This window comes from Candida metapsilosis (genome assembly GCF_017655625.1).
Source record: "Candida metapsilosis strain BP57 chromosome Unknown scaffold7, whole genome shotgun sequence".
Lineage (NCBI taxonomy): Eukaryota > Fungi > Ascomycota > Pichiomycetes > Serinales > Debaryomycetaceae > Lodderomyces > Lodderomyces metapsilosis.
Genome location: NW_027138165.1, coordinates 1660288 through 1677046, shown reverse-complemented (window position 1 = coordinate 1677046; position 16759 = coordinate 1660288). Strand labels below are relative to the sequence as shown.

Genomic DNA, 16759 nt, shown 5'->3' with positions numbered 1-16759 from the left:
TACAACACTATTTGATATAAAATTAAACGTTTTGATTATTGAACTTAGGGTGTGATTTTCTTTTTTGCTCTGTCCCTGAACCTCGTCGTATATTTTATAACCTTTCTTTCGTGTTTTTTTTTTCTTGATTCTTCTTGGAAGGACCCCAGCCTCAATTGTAACCAATATAATTATAGTGACCATGACAGGGTCAAAACAGTACGTTGTGTCTATTTACTTCCTTATTCACAGAATGATAATCTAACCTTATCAACCACTAGCCACACCAAGATCAAAGCATGTCTTTTTGGTACGTTCATTTCTTCTCTCAACACGATGACTTATTTTTGACTAACTTTTTGAAAAAGATATGGATGGAACAATTCTAAACACGGAGGATATATACACGGAGGCAGCTTCGGAGCTACTTGCAAAGTACGGGAAAGGTCCTATGACTTGGGATGTTAAAATTAAACTTCAAGGTAGACCGGGCTTGGAAGCGACCAAGATTATGGTTGAAGAATACAAGTTGCCTTTGACACCCGAGGAATTTGCACAGGAAGCTATTAAGATTCAAGCAAACAAATGGCACAAAGCCAGGTTCCTTCCCGGCGCCTTGGAACTTTTAGAGGGTCTCTATAAAAAGAACATTCCGATTGCTTTAGGTACTAGCTCCAATACTATAAATTTTGACCGGAAAACAAAACATCTTCAGCATGGATTCAACCTATTTGAGGGACACATAGTGACTGGGGATGATCCAAGAATACCACCAGGCAGGGGCAAGCCGCATCCTGATATATGGTTTGCATGTTTAGCTAGTCTCAATAAAGAACGCGTTGAACAGAATTTGGACCCATTGAAGATTGAAGAATGTCTCATTTTCGAAGATGGAATTCCGGGGGTCTACTCTGGCATTGCTGCAAATGCCCATGTTATATGGATCCCTGATCCAAATGCATTAACTGTTTTAAAGGGAAACGAAAAGGAAATCATTGGAACGAATGGTGAAATTCTTTCGAACTTGATTGAATTTGATATGGAAAAGTACTATCTTTAAACCGTATAAGTAAGAGGTTTTTACCCGTTAGAGTAGAGGAAGATACATATATTTAGATCGAAGCCAACTTGTAGAACCTTCGAATTGGAGCCAAGCCAGGGAGAGCGAGAAAAAAATAGGAGTCGCACAAACTTGTCCAACAGTGGTGTCAGTGCAAGTACTCCATCTCACTCTAGGTCATGGCGACAGAAATTTAATCTCATCAGGAAATAGTATGATCGGTACCGACTCCTACCACATTATATTAGACTTTATACATCCAATAAAATCAAATTTCGATTACCGTTATTCAGAGTTGAGTATAACTGAGATTGACATCAAATTATCATCAGAAATGCAAAATATCCCGGCAACAATAGAACCTATTAAAGCAAAACTGATTGGAGAGGGTATTATTAGACTTTATCGAGAGTTTGAAGATGATGATCCATCTAATGGAACAGTTGGGAAGAAGAAGACTGTGACCACTCCTGGAGACAACACGATGGTCGCAATTTTGGCCATACCCACATACTTTACCGCAACGGACCTACTAGGATTCATTGGGGAAGGGTTTGTTTCCTCCATCTCCCATATTAGAATTCTAAGAAGTGATAAGCAAAACAGATTCATGGTTTTGATCAAGTTTCGAGACATTGTGAAAGCAGCAGAGTTCCAGTACCAATTTGATGGAAAGAGCTTCAACTCAATGGAACCAGAAACGTCACATGTCATCTTTGTTAGCTCAGTTCAAGTCCATTACCAGCAACAGCGTCTTGAGGGAGTTCAATCCTTGATTCCGTTTCTACTATCCGACCCGTTTACCACACCTTCTGAAAATAACTCAACTGAGCAATCTGCAGGCAAACTTGCCACTGATAATTCTTTAATTGAGCTTCCAACTTGTCCTGTGTGTCTTGAAAAAATGGATTCTGGTGTAACGGGCCTACTTACTATTCCGTGTCAGCATACTTTTCACTGTCTGTGCCTTTCTAAATGGCGCGATGATTCGTGTCCTGTTTGCAGGTACTCACATAATTTGGCCAACTTAGCAAACTTGAACCAAGACAGGAGGTTACAAAATCTAAACCTTGGAGAATCGGCCCTGCAAGATAATGCACAGCTACTGGCCCCTGAAGAAAATGATGTTTGCATGGATTGTCAGGTGAGGTCAAATTTATGGATTTGCTTGATATGTGGAAATGTAGGCTGCAGCAGATATGCGCCTGAGCAGCACTCTTTAAAGCACTTTGTCACCACAGGTCATTGTTTTGCTATGGAAATAAACACAAGCCGAGTGTGGGATTATGCAGGTGATAATTATGTTCATCGTTTGGTAACGAACGAGTCAGATGGTAAGTTAGTGGAGCTACCAGATAAGAGCGGGTCAAAGGAGAGCAAGAATTGGGGTTGTAGTGGCGTTGATAAAATTGATGCAGTTGGTTTTGAATACTCGCAGTTGCTCATTAGTCAGCTCGCAAGTCAACGCGAATACTACCAAGACCTTTTGGATCAACAAGCAGCACAGTTAACGTCATCATCAAAATCTAGAAAAGGCTCCATCCTCCCTTCAAGTGTGCATCTGGATACGGTAAAAGAGCTTGAACTAAAAATCGAAGATTTATCAAACAAAGTAGCGGATCTAACGACTTCGGTTGTGCCTTCGTTAAAGGAGAAGATTCAAAAGAAGGAGGAGAAGATCCATAATTTGAGCAAGCAATTGTGTACAGCAAATGCATTGAACGAGGCATTTTCTAATAAAATTGAACACATAACGAAGTCAAATGATGAACTAAAAGCTTCTATAGAGGAGCTCCAAAGTCAAAATATGGGTCTAAATGAACAGGTGACGGACCTAATGTTTTACCTCGACAGTAAAGAAAAACTTCAAAACGAGTCAGACGATGTGAAGCAAGGTACTGTAATTATGAAGCAGTCACCGGCATCATCGTCGTCATCATCTTCCAAAAAGAAAAAGAAAAAGAAACAATGATTCACTATTGAAAGGGAGTTGCTGACGAAAAAAAGAAAAAGAAATAAAAGAAAGAAAGAAAGAAAGAAAAATAGATGGCGATCTAGACTCTGAGGCGGATCAAATGCCAGACCATGCAAAGGAATATTAATTTCCTAAAATCGTGAGTAGTTCCATTAACAAGGTGCGAGAATATTTAGTTTTGTGTCCCACTTCCATCAAATTATAATTTTTTTGTTTTAACTTTGAGGCTGACAGCATAACTAAAATCGGAATTGTCCTCCCAAAAAATTTCCAACAAACACCCTAGATACTCAATTGATTTACCGAAAAGAAATTCTATGATATGCTGTCTGTTGGCTTCGATCTAAAAAAAAATTATATATATATAAAAAAAAAAAGGGAAAAGAGAAAGCCTGATTTAAAGTACATAAACGTGGTGATACGCTCAAATCTTAGGATTTGATGACTTTAAGTTACAACAACAAGCAATATCTATCCAAATGAACAGTAGTATTTGTCAAGACCCAACAACTGCACCTAGACTTCCATCATTTCGGCAATTAAATGAGACTTTGAAGGAAACAGATATCGTGTCACCAGCTCAGAGGGTTGTACAGTATTCATCATCGATCAGAAATTTGTCTATACATGAGGAAAGTCAAGTTGCGCCTCAGAAGTCGTCAACAAACACGGCCTCGAATGGTCATCCATACCCCAAAGGTCAAGAGTACATGTACGGAACTCCCATTTACGGAAGACATGAAAGCTATCCAAATCAGTTTTATACTCCAAAAAATGAGGGCAACCTACCATTATATTCGACTTCGCCATCGTCAATCGAAAGCTTAGACATGTCCAAAGTTGATCAAGATTTTATTAACCAGCAAAAGGAAGATGACTACAAGTTTGTGTCTGAATTGCTCAAGTTTTTAATTGAGTTTGAGCTGAAATGCAAAGAAATAAATGTCTTGCTGTATTACACGTATGGGAATTCGGGCCGAACATTTGAAAACATTTTAAAAAGAATGAAGCATAATGATATAGATCAGGTTTTGAGTAATCTCCGAAAAGTTTCCGAACTATTAGAGAACATCAAGCGGAATGAGGATAGAAAACAGTACTTGACAGGGTCCAAGGTTACAAGAGCTCTGGATGTGGAAGGTGGCAACAATTTGAAAAGGAATTTGAGTCAACACATGATGCCCAATTATGAATCGAAAAAAAGTCGTAAAAAGGATCTGAGAATGACGCCTCGTTTTACTGAAAATGATTTGTTGCGCCAAAATGGTGGTCCTGCTGCTCCAAATGATGTCTGCTTGTACTTTGAGACTAAAAACAACTTCGAAACATCTAGGGTTGATTCGGATTCTGGCTCCAAACAGGAGGTTATTTGTCAACATTGTCGTTCAAAGGAGACACCCGAATGGCGAAGGGGTCCTGAAGGTAGCAGGACGTTGTGCAATGCTTGTGGATTATTCTATTCCAAATTGATCAAAAAGTATGGTTTGCATGAAGCTGATAGAATAATGCTTGAAAGGAAGCAAGCAGGATCGGTGAATGATAGAAGAATATTTTAGCATTGAAGATGAAGTGGAGTTACGTTGAATATATGTTCATATTTTACGAGCTTTTTATTCTCTAACACTATGTAAACCACTTCTCTTGTTACTCTTTTGGTTCTTTGTTAACTTTGTAGTAGCTTTTGCAAAGAAGAAGAAAAAAAAAAAAAAATTATTAGGGCCGCTCATCTCATCAAACAAAAGTCTTTTCTTCATTCTTTATTCATCTGTTGGCAACTCCATTTTCCAGTTATCAACAAAGACCAGCTAGTCACCAGCGACTATATAATATGTCTGATACTGCTGATTCAAAGATAAGTAGTAATGAGTATGCGTTTCCAAGAGGAGGGGCTACTGGATTGACTCCTCTAGAGGTGAAGGAAATTTCAAACGAAGCAACCAAGGATGTGCTATTTGAGGTCGCAAGTCAGAATAAGAGATCCAAGAAAGCAGGCGATTCAGAAACGCCAAGAAAGAAACAGCGCACGAATAAAAAGAAAGGATCCAAATCAAATCCAAATGATGATGACACAGAGGATGAAAAAAAGATTCAAATCGAGTACTTGTCATTTAAGAACCTTGCTCCGGGTTCGTTTGTATTTGGCCAAATTCAAGCGATAAACAAGTTGGATATTGCTTTGGCTTTGGAAAATAACTTGGTTGGTTACGTGCCAATCACTGCAATGAGTTCTTATATTACTGAATTAATCAACAAGTATGAGGAGGAAAGCGAACTGGAAGATGAAAATGAAACTGGAGCTTTAATCAGTTCAAAACCCGAAAAGGAATTTCCTGACTTGAAATCTATCTTCAAAATTGGCTCATGGTTGAGAGCAAAAGTTATTGGAACTGAGACAGGTAATAGGAAGAGAATTGAAGTGAGCATTGAACCCGAGTTAAACAATGCCAATCTTGAGAAGGAGGATTTAATTCCCGGTAACATTTTGCTGTGCTCGGTAAAGTCTGTTGAAGATCATGGTTTGATTTTGGAAACAGGTCTTGATGGCTTTTCAGCATTTGTTTCAAATAAGGAATTACGAAACGCTGGCATCGAACCCAAGGATTGTAAAAGTGGGTTAGTACTTACGACACTGATTTTCTCCAAACCTTCCGGAAGAGTCATCACCGTTAAGCCTGCAGTTGCTTTTACTACCAAGAAACTTACTCCTGTCACCACAATTTCGTCTGTTGACGCTATACAAGTTGGTGCTGTTGTGGATGCTCTAGTGAGTGATGTCACAGAGTCTGGTATTGCTACGAGAGTTTTTGGATTAGTAGATGGTACAATCAGTTTTGCTGATGTACAAGTCTTTAATTTGGAAGAGTTGAAACACAAATTTGCTATTGGAACAAGTATCAAGGCCAGAATTATGGCAATATTACAAAAAGGTGGCGTTCGTAAGTTGATTCTTTCAATAGTTCAACATTCGTTACAGATGGGCGATGATAGTTCTAAAAATCTCGCTCTCGAGGCATTCCCTATTGGACACGTTTTTGACGATGCAGAAGTTCTTGGCTCTGATAGAGAGTATGTATATGTGAAGCTCGGACAATCATTTGGTCAAGTACACAACTCAAATATTGACGAATCAAAGACTTTACTTGATTACAGTGCTACGAGTAAGCACAAAGCAAGAGTTGTTGCATACAACATGGTTGACAACTTGTACGTTTTAACATTTAAACCTTCAACTATTGAGGCCGCATATTTAAGCGTTAAAGATGTACCAATTGGAACTCTTCTACCCAGCTGCATCATTACCAATGTCTTGCCAGATTCAGGTGGTATTCAAGTCAAGTTTTTGGATGACTTCCAAGGAACTGTTCCTCCAAGCCATATGTCGGATATAAAACTAGTGTATCCCGAGAGAAAGTTTAGAATTGGCTCCAAAGTTAAAGGTAGACTCTTGGCCCATAAAGGAAAAGTCCCGTTGATCACATTGAGAAAATCATTAGTCAATTTAGAAGACGAAGATATTCTTTCAAACTTTGAAGATGCCAAGATTGGGTTGAAAACAAATGCTACAGTGGAGAAATTTGTTCATGGAGGTGTGATTGTATCCTTTTTTGGTTCACTTCGTGCATTTTTACCTAAAACCGAGATCTCCGAAACTTTTGTGGATGATGCATCCAAATACTTAAAACTTGGTCAAGTAGTCAATGTTAAGATTTTGGATATCAATCAAGATCAAAAACGTTTAGTGGTGACTTTGAAACAATCAAGCCAGTTGTCAGCTTCGCAAAAGTCTGAAATTGCCAGTTTAATACCAGGTATTTCTGTTGTTGAAGCCGTGGTTGTTGAAAAGAAGAATGATTCTGTATTGATTGAGTTGGAAGGCTCCAATCTTCGAGGAGTGGTTCATGACGGACAACTTAGTGATGGAAACTATGAACAAAACAGGGCCATGTTTAAGAAACTCGAAATAAGTTCAAAAATTAAAGTGTTGATCTTGGAAAAGGATTTGAAAGCAAGAACTGTTATTGGCACTGCCAAAAAGTCTCTTATCGAAGCATCGTTGAGAAAACAGTTGCCCACTGATTTTGATGACATTCAACCTAATAAAGTTATTAAAGGTTATGTCAAGTCAGTGACAAATCTAGGAATTTTTGTTGCATTTACTGGAAGATTGACCGGGTTGATTTTAGCCAAATATGTTGCCAAGAATGCGCATGAAGATTTGTCAAAGAGGTTTTATAAGTATCAATCTTTGGCATGTCGTGTTTTGAGTGTTGATACCGAAAACAAGAGATTTTTGTTAACCGTTGCTGATAATAAAGATACCGAAGGAGACAACTTGATTAATCCAGTGGATTCTAGTAAAAAGACCATCGAAGATTATACCATTGGTTGTACTACTAAAGCTATTATTAAGTCTGTCAAGGGTACTCAGTTGAATGTAAGATTGGCCGACAACTTGAATGGACGTGTTGATGTAACACAGTGCTTTAAATCGATCAAGGATATTAAGAACTTATCACAACCATTGTCAGGTTTCCACAAAGGTGACGAGCTTGATGTGAAGGTGATTGGTCTTCATGATGCCAAAAATCATACCTTTTTACCAATTACTCACAACAAGATTAACAAGCAAACTACTATGGAGTTGTCCTTACATGATGCGAAAATTCACAAGAAGAATTTGAGTTCCTTAAAGCTTGCGGACGTGAAGAAGGGAGATGAATTGGTGGCATTTGTCAATAATGTTGACCGTGGGTTTGTTTGGGTTTCTATATCCCCTTCCATTAAAGGGCGTATTTCATTTATGGATTTATCAGATGATGGTTCAATTTTCCACAATTTTGAAAATAGGTATCCTATTGGTGCTGCTATTCAAGTAAAAGTGAAAGAAGTTGATGTTGAGCATCATACTTTAGCATTGACTTCTAAAGAACATTATATTCATAAATTTGACGATGTTGAAAAGGGCAAAACTTATCCTGCACGGATCATCAAAGTTAAGGACCTGTATGTATTGGTAGATCTAGGTGAGAAGGTTATTGCTTCATCATTCATAACTGATGCATTGAATAATTACTCAGACAAGTTGGACCAAGTTTTCCATGTCAATGAATATGTTGGAGCAACTGTGTTGGATATCGATGCCGATCAACAAAAGATTGCTGTAAGTTTGAGAGATGAAAACAGCACCGATAGAACCATCAACTCGTTTGAGGATTTGTCAAGAGGTGACATTGTCAAGGGATTTGTCAAGAATGTTAGTTCCAATGGTGTTTATGTCTCATTGGGTAGATCAGTGTTTGCCTTGGTGAGAGTATCTGATTTGAGTGATTCATATTTAAAAGATTGGAAGAAATTTTTCAAACCTAATCAATCAGTCACAGGTAAAATTGTCAATTGTAAAGAAGAAGGTAGAATTTTAATGACTTTGAAAGAAAGTGAAGTTAATGGAGAATTGAAAACAATGAAGACATTTGACGATTTGGCAGTTGGTGATATTTTTGAAGGTCATGTTACAAAGACTACAGATTTTGGTGTGTTTGTTAAATTGGATGGAACTGTAAATATCAGTGGGTTGTGTCATCATTCGGAAATATCTGAAAATGATGTGAAGAACGTAATGGCTTTGTTTGGGGAAGGCGATCGTGTTAAAGTGAAGATTTTGAAGATTGATACTTCAAAGAAGCAATTATCTTTGGGAATGAAGGCATCTTATTTCGATGATAGTGTTGAAGAAGAGGACGGCGATGTTGAGATGGAAGATGCTGAGGAGGAGGATGATGAAGAGGATGATGAAAGTGGAGAAAGTGAAAATGAAAATGAAGATGTTATTATTGATCCAGAAGAAGAACAAAATGAAGATGAGGAGGATGGAGAAGAAGAAGAAGAAGAAGAAGAAGAAGAAGAAGAAGAAGAGGATGCAACTTCCCAACCAAATGCATTATCCACCAATGGTTTCGATTGGACTGCGTCAATCCTTGATCAAACAGGTGATAATTATGACTCTTCATCTGACGATGAAGACTTTATGAGTAGTGGTTCAAAGAGCAAGTCAAGAAAGTCACGTAAATCAACCAAAGTTGAAGACAAGACCATTGATTTAAACACTCGTGCACCACAATCAGTTGCTGATTTTGAGAGATTGTTAATTGGAAATCCAAATAGTTCGATCTTGTGGATGAATTATATGTCATTTAATTTACAATTGAGTGAGGTTGATAAGGCAAGAACAATTGGACAACGTGCTTTAGATACTATCAATTATCGAGAAGAACAAGAGAAATTGAATATTTGGATTGCTTTACTAAATTTGGAAAATACATTTGGTAGTGATGAGAGTTTGGATACTATTTTCAAGAAAGCATGTCAATATATGGATTCATTTATAATTCATCAGAAATTGGCTAGTATTTTGATTATGAGTGAGAAATTTGACCAAGCACGTGACTTGTTTAAAACTATGGGAAAGAAATTTGGTCAGAATGTTTTAACTTGGGTATTGTATGGATCTTTCTTGTTGGATCAAGGTTTGAATAATGAAGCACGTCAAGTGTTGGCTAAAGCTTTACAAGTGTTGCCCAAACGTGATCATATTGAAGTTGTACGGAAATTTTCTCAATTGGAATTTGCCAAGGGTGATGCTGAACAAGCAAGATCGTTATTTGAAGGATTGATTGCTGATGCTCCTAAGAGAATTGATTTGTGGAATGTGTATATTGATCAAGAAATCAAGTATGGGGGTAAGGATGGTGATTCGAATAAGCAACATATTGAAAGTTTGTTTGAAAGAGTGATTGAGAATAAAAAAGTTTCTCGTAAACAAGCCAAATTCTTTTTCAACAAGTGGTTGCAATATGAGCAAGGACAAGGAGATGAAAAGATGGTTGATAAAGTAAAAGCTAGAGCCATTGAGTATGTTCGTGAAAATGAGTAGATTTAGAGACAATGCAAATATTATGGTAGAGAAAGTTTTGGTGAGAGAAGAAAAAGGCAGAGACTGATTTTGGGATTGGTGTTTGTTGTGGATATAGACTGAGAATACAGTTGTATCGGTACATAGATGGTTCCTTATATATATACACGTAATTGTAAACTATTTTATTTCATTGATAATCTGTAAAGGGAAGAAAAGAGAAGTACTTTGACTCTTTAAAAGTTGAAACATATGTGTGTGATGATAAGTTGATCAGTAGATTGGTTTTATAAATAGTTCTAACTTCAATACTAAAAAACTAATCACATGCAAAATGAAAAAAAAAAAAAAATGTAAAAATTAAAATTAAAACATTTTTAAAATTTATTATTTTATTTTTTTTTTTTTTTTTCACAAGACAAAATTAACTTACAAGAGTAGGAGGTGGGCCACTTGATTATTTTTTTTTTTTCCCATTTTACCTTAACAGAATGTGTTCAAATCAGAAAGCAGGTCTCCTTATTTTCAAAGATTCTCTCTTTACAGATGTTCATAATAACATACTCTATCAAAAAGTTAATAAATTACATACGTATATACGTTTTTTTACTGTAGTTTCTGTTTGTCGTTTGGTGGAGAAGAAAGTGGGGGCGTACTTGAGATCTTTCTGCTGTTGGTTTTAGAGCGAAAAAAAAAAAAAAAAACAAGACCCAATCACGTGTACCTCGGAGTTTTTTCACATCACTTATACACTGTTCACAGCCTCTTTTTATACCTTTTTAAACTGTTCAAAAAAAAAAACACTCTTCGTGAGATACTATATAGAGCATTTATACTCCCATTCATTCAACGAGCTTCACAGTAGTATAGGCTAAAGGAATGTGTGTTTCATTATTAATAATATTATTATAATATTTTACACGTGATATTTTTTTTTTCTTCTTTTTAAGTTTTAAGTTTGTGGTTGAGAATGGTTTTTGTATCATAAAAGAAGGTGAGAACAGAGATCCTTATTGTAATTGTGTTGTGTATATATATATACTTATTAGTAAGAAGTTGATCGCAGAGGTTTCATCTAATACTGGTACTCTAGTGCTGGATTGATAAGGGTATTAATAGTATCTTGTCATACTGTGTTAAATAATAAAATTTATTCAGTATAATACAGATTGTGTATAAAATTATCACATTCACCTCTTTGTCTCATTTTTTTTATTAAAAACGTTTTTTTATTTTTTTTTGGTACTTAGTACACTACTCTATCTGAAAGAAACAAAAGAAAGAAACAAAAGAAAGAATAGAATAGAGTAGAGTAGAGTGTGATAATTTCTTTTACATTTCTTTAATATACAAATACAAATACAAAAATCCAACAAAAAAAAAACACTATAACTAATCCTCCTTCATCCATCATCATCATCATCGGTTAAATTACTTAAAGATATATATATATATATATATACAACGGATCTTCCACTTATTACTCAAACAATCATCTCAAAAAAAAAAGAAAGACTATTTTTGCAGCGAGAAAATACCGCGAGGCCTCACCACTTTTCCCTTGTGATTACGTATAACAACAACCACTTTTTACAAATAGCAGCAACGAAAGTAGTATACGTCCATTTAATACAACCTTATATTATATTGCCTTGACCAGAGAGATTCTGCAACAACAAAAGACTTAGTATACACGTATTCACACCATGGCACCAAGTACCACCAATACTTCTGTGTCTACTACTCCTCCTTCTCATGGTATGGCATCATCAGACACAGACAATAGTACACCACCGGATTTACCTCCACCACCTTACTCAAAGGAACCTATGGTGGACAATAGCACATCAATCTCACCAACTACTCAACAACGCATGCCTCCTGCATTGTCGTCATCATCACTTTCTATTCATCACATGCTAAATTCTGACAATTTGCAACACCAGCAGCTGTTGCCTTTACCCCCGATAGCACCAGAGCTGAGAGATTTATCAGCCGCAGAAGCATTAACTCAGTTGACTGGAGGTAATACACCAACATCTGATGCTGACACCATGGTTACTACAGATCACGAAGATGATTTGGATTTAAATGAGTCGCAAAGACAACAGCAACAACAACGACACCCCCTTGTATCAACTGTGTCAATGGTTGCTAAACATCCAATTGTTATGAATGCAGTGAGATATTATGAAACTTCGAAACAAAGATACTCTTCCTTCAATTATGCTGCAGGAATCGTTGAAGCTGCAGCTATACCTGTGGTTACCAGAATAGAAGACAATTTAAACACTAGACATCAAACAAAAAGACATGCATCCACATCGATGTCAAATGGTGCTGGATCACCAAACTCACCAACATATACCATGTCTTCATTTGACAATAAGCAAAAGAAAAGGAGATTGTCTACATCTTCCACTTTGTCAACGGCAACTACTTCATCATATTCTGGTATTGTTCCTAGTTCTGATGCTAAAAGAAGATTGCAATTTTGTCTCCATATTTTGAAGGCAGCCAATGCAACAATCAGCTCTAAAATTAATTTCCTTCAATTGAAATTAGATGAAACTGAATTGGCAATTAAAGAAAAGAGACATCAATTGCAAACGCAAAGATCCAATGAAAGTTACTTTTCCGATCAAACTGCTGAAAAGACGAAAGTTGAAATTGTTGGTACTGTTAAGAAAATCATTCATCTTATACTGAATTTCCGTCCAAGCACTTTAACTGCAAGTGCAGGCGCTGCTCCTGCTCCAGCTTCAGCTCCAGCTCCCATTGCTTCTTCTACAGAGGTTGCAGCACCAGGAACTCCCGCAACCCCAACAACACCAGTAGCATACCGTCTAAATGCCTTATCTCGAACTAGTTCCTTCAACGGAACCCCAGTACCTAGTGGATCAACTGACAATGCTAATACACCGACAAGCACTTTAACTCCTACAACCTCACATGGATCTTGTTTACAAGAATTTGAATTGAAAAACACGATACGTGATATCATATTACGTTTGCCTGCGTCAATACAGCATTGTGAAAATGAAGAAGGCAATGATCGTATATTTGTTTTTGCCAAGGAGAGTTTGGAGATGATCACCAAACTTACAAATGTTTTCAGCGACCAGTTGGCTCATGTTGAGTCTTGGGTTAATGGAGAGATACCAGAAGACCCGAAAGATGGAACAGAAGAGGAGGTCAATGAAAAACAACGCGATGTGGAAATGAAGGATGAAAAAGGGTTCGATCTGGTGAGTACTAGATGTTCTAGTGAAGAACCTGATGGAATAACATCAGCAACAAAAAGAATGAGAATAGATGAGTTGATTGAAAATTAGCTGTGACAGGAAACAGGTTCACTTCGGTTCTTATTATCTTGCTGTGATATACAGAGTATCGTGGTGTGTTGCACCGGGTGGTTTAATTCAGAACAATGCGGGGCGATGCTATGAGTTGATCTTAATAGTATCTTATATAGCCTTGAAATGCAAGTACTAACAAAACTTATGGATGTATGAGATGTAGTTATAAATTGTGGATAGGTCCTTTTGGTGGTACTAAATCTACACTATGTGTTTCTTGTCACGTGATCACCCAGATGACATTATCCGATTTTTTGCTCTTCAGTTATGTGTATTGCGCGTAAGAAGGAAAATCTTTTTTTGCACACACACTCTCTCTCTTTCTCTCTTCATCGTCTCAAAACCAAAACCAAAAAAAAAAAAAAAAAAAAAAAAAAATTGAATCTGCAACCAGAAGAATAAACACTTTATCCACTTAATAAACAGAGTACACTATCTTTTTGGGGTTTCTCCGCCACCTTAGTCCATTAATAATTTTGTGTATCCAACGTTGTATCCATAGCATAGTACATTACTTCTCGAACCTAACACGGATACATTAGTTTAGAGATATGTCTTGGACACCAGACCCCAATGCGGTTGAACAACTCAAACACATTTTCCAAGGGACTTTGTCGTCCAACAATGAGGAAAGGAAGTTAGCCAATGAAGCTTTAGTTCAGGCTAAGCAAAATCTTGAAATTGAAAACTATCTATTTACAATCTTGGTGTTTGATAACTCAGCCAAGGCAGACGTTCGTGCTGCTGCAGGTATCAATTTGAAAAACATGATATTGAAGAACAAATCAAACCATCTGATTGATAGAAGCTATATTACGAATAACGTTATACAAGGTTTGACTAGTCCTGATGCGATGGTTAGAAATATTACAGGTAATGTCATCACTTCATTATTTTCCATCTATGGAGTTTCACAATGGGCTACTGCATTGACGAGCTTGTTAACTTTGGCTCATAATGGAGAAAACGGTGACGCAAATAAGACCACTCTGCATCAGTTTTCAACTCAAGAAGCAGCAATGAGTGCGCTTGCCAAGATTTGTGAGGATTCATATATGCAACTAGATCAAGAGTATAACGGAGAGCGACCTTTGAATTTGCTTCTTCCTGAATTTTTAAAACTAATGGATCTGCCAAGTGTGAAAGTCAAAGCGTTTGCCGTACATTGTTTTAACCAATTTATCATGTTAGATACACAATCTTTTCTTGTTTTGATTGACCAATTTTTGACCAAAATCTTCCAACTAGCTCAAGATACCGATAGCATTGAAACTCCTGATGCATATACATTGAAAAAGAATATATGTACTTCGTTCCTTTCAATTTTGGAAACAAGACCTGATAAAATAGCACCTCATATTGATGGAATTATGAGTTATTGCTTACACGTGATACAAAAGGGAACCAATAATGAATTGAGTTTGGAAGCTGGTGAATTTTTGTTGGCTTTGGCTGGTTCTAATGACTTTAAAGGTGTATTCTCCGCTGATAAATTGAAAGTCATCTTGCCTGTATTGTTAGATAAGATGGTTTATTCAGAAGAGGAAATGTTTTTGATGGAAGTCGCTGATAGTAATGATGATGCCAATGTGGCTGACAAGGATGAAGATATCAAACCTACTAATGTTAAGTCAAAAGAAGCTAGACGAATGAATGGGAATGCGAATGGAGATAATTCAAACATCGAAAATGGTGGGGTGAATGGAACAGGTGCAAGCGTAGAAGGAGCTGGAAATGACGATGACGATGATGATGATGAAGATGATGATGATGAGGACGATGATGATGATGACATGGGCGAGTGGAGTTTGAGAAAGTGCTCAGCAGCAACATTGGATGTATTAAGTGAAAGCTTGCCTCAGGAAGTTCTTATTTTAGCTTTGCCTATACTACAAGAAAAAATTGTATCGACACAATGGCCGATTAGGGAAGCAGCAATATTGGCATTTGGTGCCATGAGCAACAGTTTTATCAATTTGGCTAGTGATAAATTACCTGAGTTGGTTCCCTTCCTCGTTGACAGATTGCAAGACGATCAACCAAGAGTAAGACAAATCACCTGCTGGACTCTATCGAGATATGCATCATGGGTAAGTGTAGAGGCCCATGAGGGTGGTGAATATGCTACTTTTTTCCAACCCACTTTCCAGTCAGTTGTTGCTTGTGCTTTGGATCCCAAGAAAATTGTCCAAGAAGCAGCTTGTTCCGCTTTATCTGCATTTATCGAAGAATCTGATCCAGAATTGATTGAATTTTATCTTGAGCCATTGCTTAACCATTTTGCTCGGTGTTTCCAAACATATCAACGAAAGAATTTGATAATCTTGTATGATTGCGTGCAAACATTTGTTGAAAAGATGGGATACGAAAACTTGTCACGAGATCCAAAGTATGTCTCTATTTTACTTCCTCCATTGTTGGAGAGATGGAATCAACTACTGGATGATGACACTGCATTGTGGCCATTGCTTGAATGTATGGCATCAGTTGCAGCCACATTGAAAGAGTTATTTGCACCATATGCAATTCCTGTTTACGACAGAGCTATGAAAATATTGTCAAATTGTATCATTATGGATAAAAACTGTCAAACTGATCCTTCAATAGACACACCAGAAAAGGATTTCATGGTTACCTCTTTGGATCTAATTGATGGGCTAATTCAAGGTTTTGAATTCCACTCTATTCAATTAGTTCAACATCATGACAAGCCAAGTTTTGACTTGACTGATTGTTTGTTGGCTTGTTTTGAAGATTTCAACTCTGATGTCAGACAATCTGCGTATGCTTTACTTGGAGATATGGCCATTTACATCATTGATATTTTAAAGCCATATTTGCATCTGATTTTCATTAGCATCGGTAGTGAAATCAGCAATCGAAGCTCAGATACATTTCCAGTTTATAACAATGCCATTTGGGCATTAGGAGAGATGGTCATTCGGTTACCAGCAGAGGATTCGGCACCATACTTGTCTAATTTAATCAACTTACTAGTTCCCGTGATCAATAGTGCCGATACACAAGTTACTGTGTTGGAGAATTGTGCCATTTGTTTAGGAAGAATGGGTCTCGTTGGATCTGATTTACTTGCTCCAAGGTTAATTGAATTCATTACTCCTTGGTGTACAAGATTTGTCAACTTGGTTGACAATGAAGAAAAACAAACTGGTATACAAGGAATGTTGAAAATTATTGAAGTTAATCCTGATTCTGGATTTGGAGGTCTTCAAACTCAACAAGGTAAGGTAAACTTAGCTAAGTTCTTAGAGGTGTTGACAAATTACGAGGATGCAACGAGTGAATTACAACAACAATTCTTGAACTTGATCAATCATTACAAGTCAGTATTGGGACAAGATGGATGGACGCAAGTTTTGAAATTTGTTAGTCCTTCATTGAGAAAAAGTTTGGATTTTTAAGTAAACGAAGAAGGAGATTGATATTGGAGATTGCTGTGCGGATCAATGAGCTAG

General features: G+C 37.0%; 5 protein-coding genes across 5 annotated transcripts; all 5 read left to right on the top strand. All coding sequences in view use genetic code 12, as the record gives it.

Annotated features, from left to right (window-relative positions):
• Positions 1 to 349: 349 nt before the first annotated feature.
• On the top strand, positions 350 to 3011 carry I9W82_005307 (uncharacterized protein; the record flags this gene model as incomplete). Its single annotated transcript, XM_067694470.1, has 2 exons — positions 350 to 986; positions 1216 to 3011. 2 exons carry the CDS (start codon positions 350 to 352, stop codon positions 3009 to 3011), a joined length of 2433 nt encoding a protein of 810 aa, XP_067546787.1.
• A 482-nt stretch (positions 3012 to 3493) lies between these two features.
• Positions 3494 to 4570, top strand: I9W82_005306 (uncharacterized protein; the record flags this gene model as incomplete). Its single annotated transcript, XM_067694469.1, has 1 exon — positions 3494 to 4570. One exon carries the CDS (start codon positions 3494 to 3496, stop codon positions 4568 to 4570), a length of 1077 nt encoding a protein of 358 aa, XP_067546786.1.
• Positions 4571 to 4842: 272 nt separating this feature from the next.
• Positions 4843 to 9945, top strand: I9W82_005305 (uncharacterized protein; the record flags this gene model as incomplete). The annotated part of the gene is made up of 1 exon (XM_067694468.1): positions 4843 to 9945. The coding sequence occupies one exon, from the start codon at positions 4843 to 4845 to the stop codon at positions 9943 to 9945; it is 5103 nt and encodes a 1700-aa protein (XP_067546785.1).
• A 1685-nt stretch (positions 9946 to 11630) lies between these two features.
• On the top strand, positions 11631 to 13259 carry OPI1 (transcriptional regulator; the record flags this gene model as incomplete). The annotated part of the gene is made up of 1 exon (XM_067694467.1): positions 11631 to 13259. The coding sequence occupies one exon, from the start codon at positions 11631 to 11633 to the stop codon at positions 13257 to 13259; it is 1629 nt and encodes a 542-aa protein (XP_067546784.1).
• Positions 13260 to 13406: 147 nt separating this feature from the next.
• I9W82_005303 (uncharacterized protein) lies at positions 13407 to 16705 on the top strand (the record flags this gene model as incomplete). The annotated part of the gene is made up of 2 exons (XM_067694466.1): positions 13407 to 13433; positions 13826 to 16705. 2 exons carry the CDS (start codon positions 13407 to 13409, stop codon positions 16703 to 16705), a joined length of 2907 nt encoding a protein of 968 aa, XP_067546783.1.
• Positions 16706 to 16759: the final 54 nt, after the last annotated feature.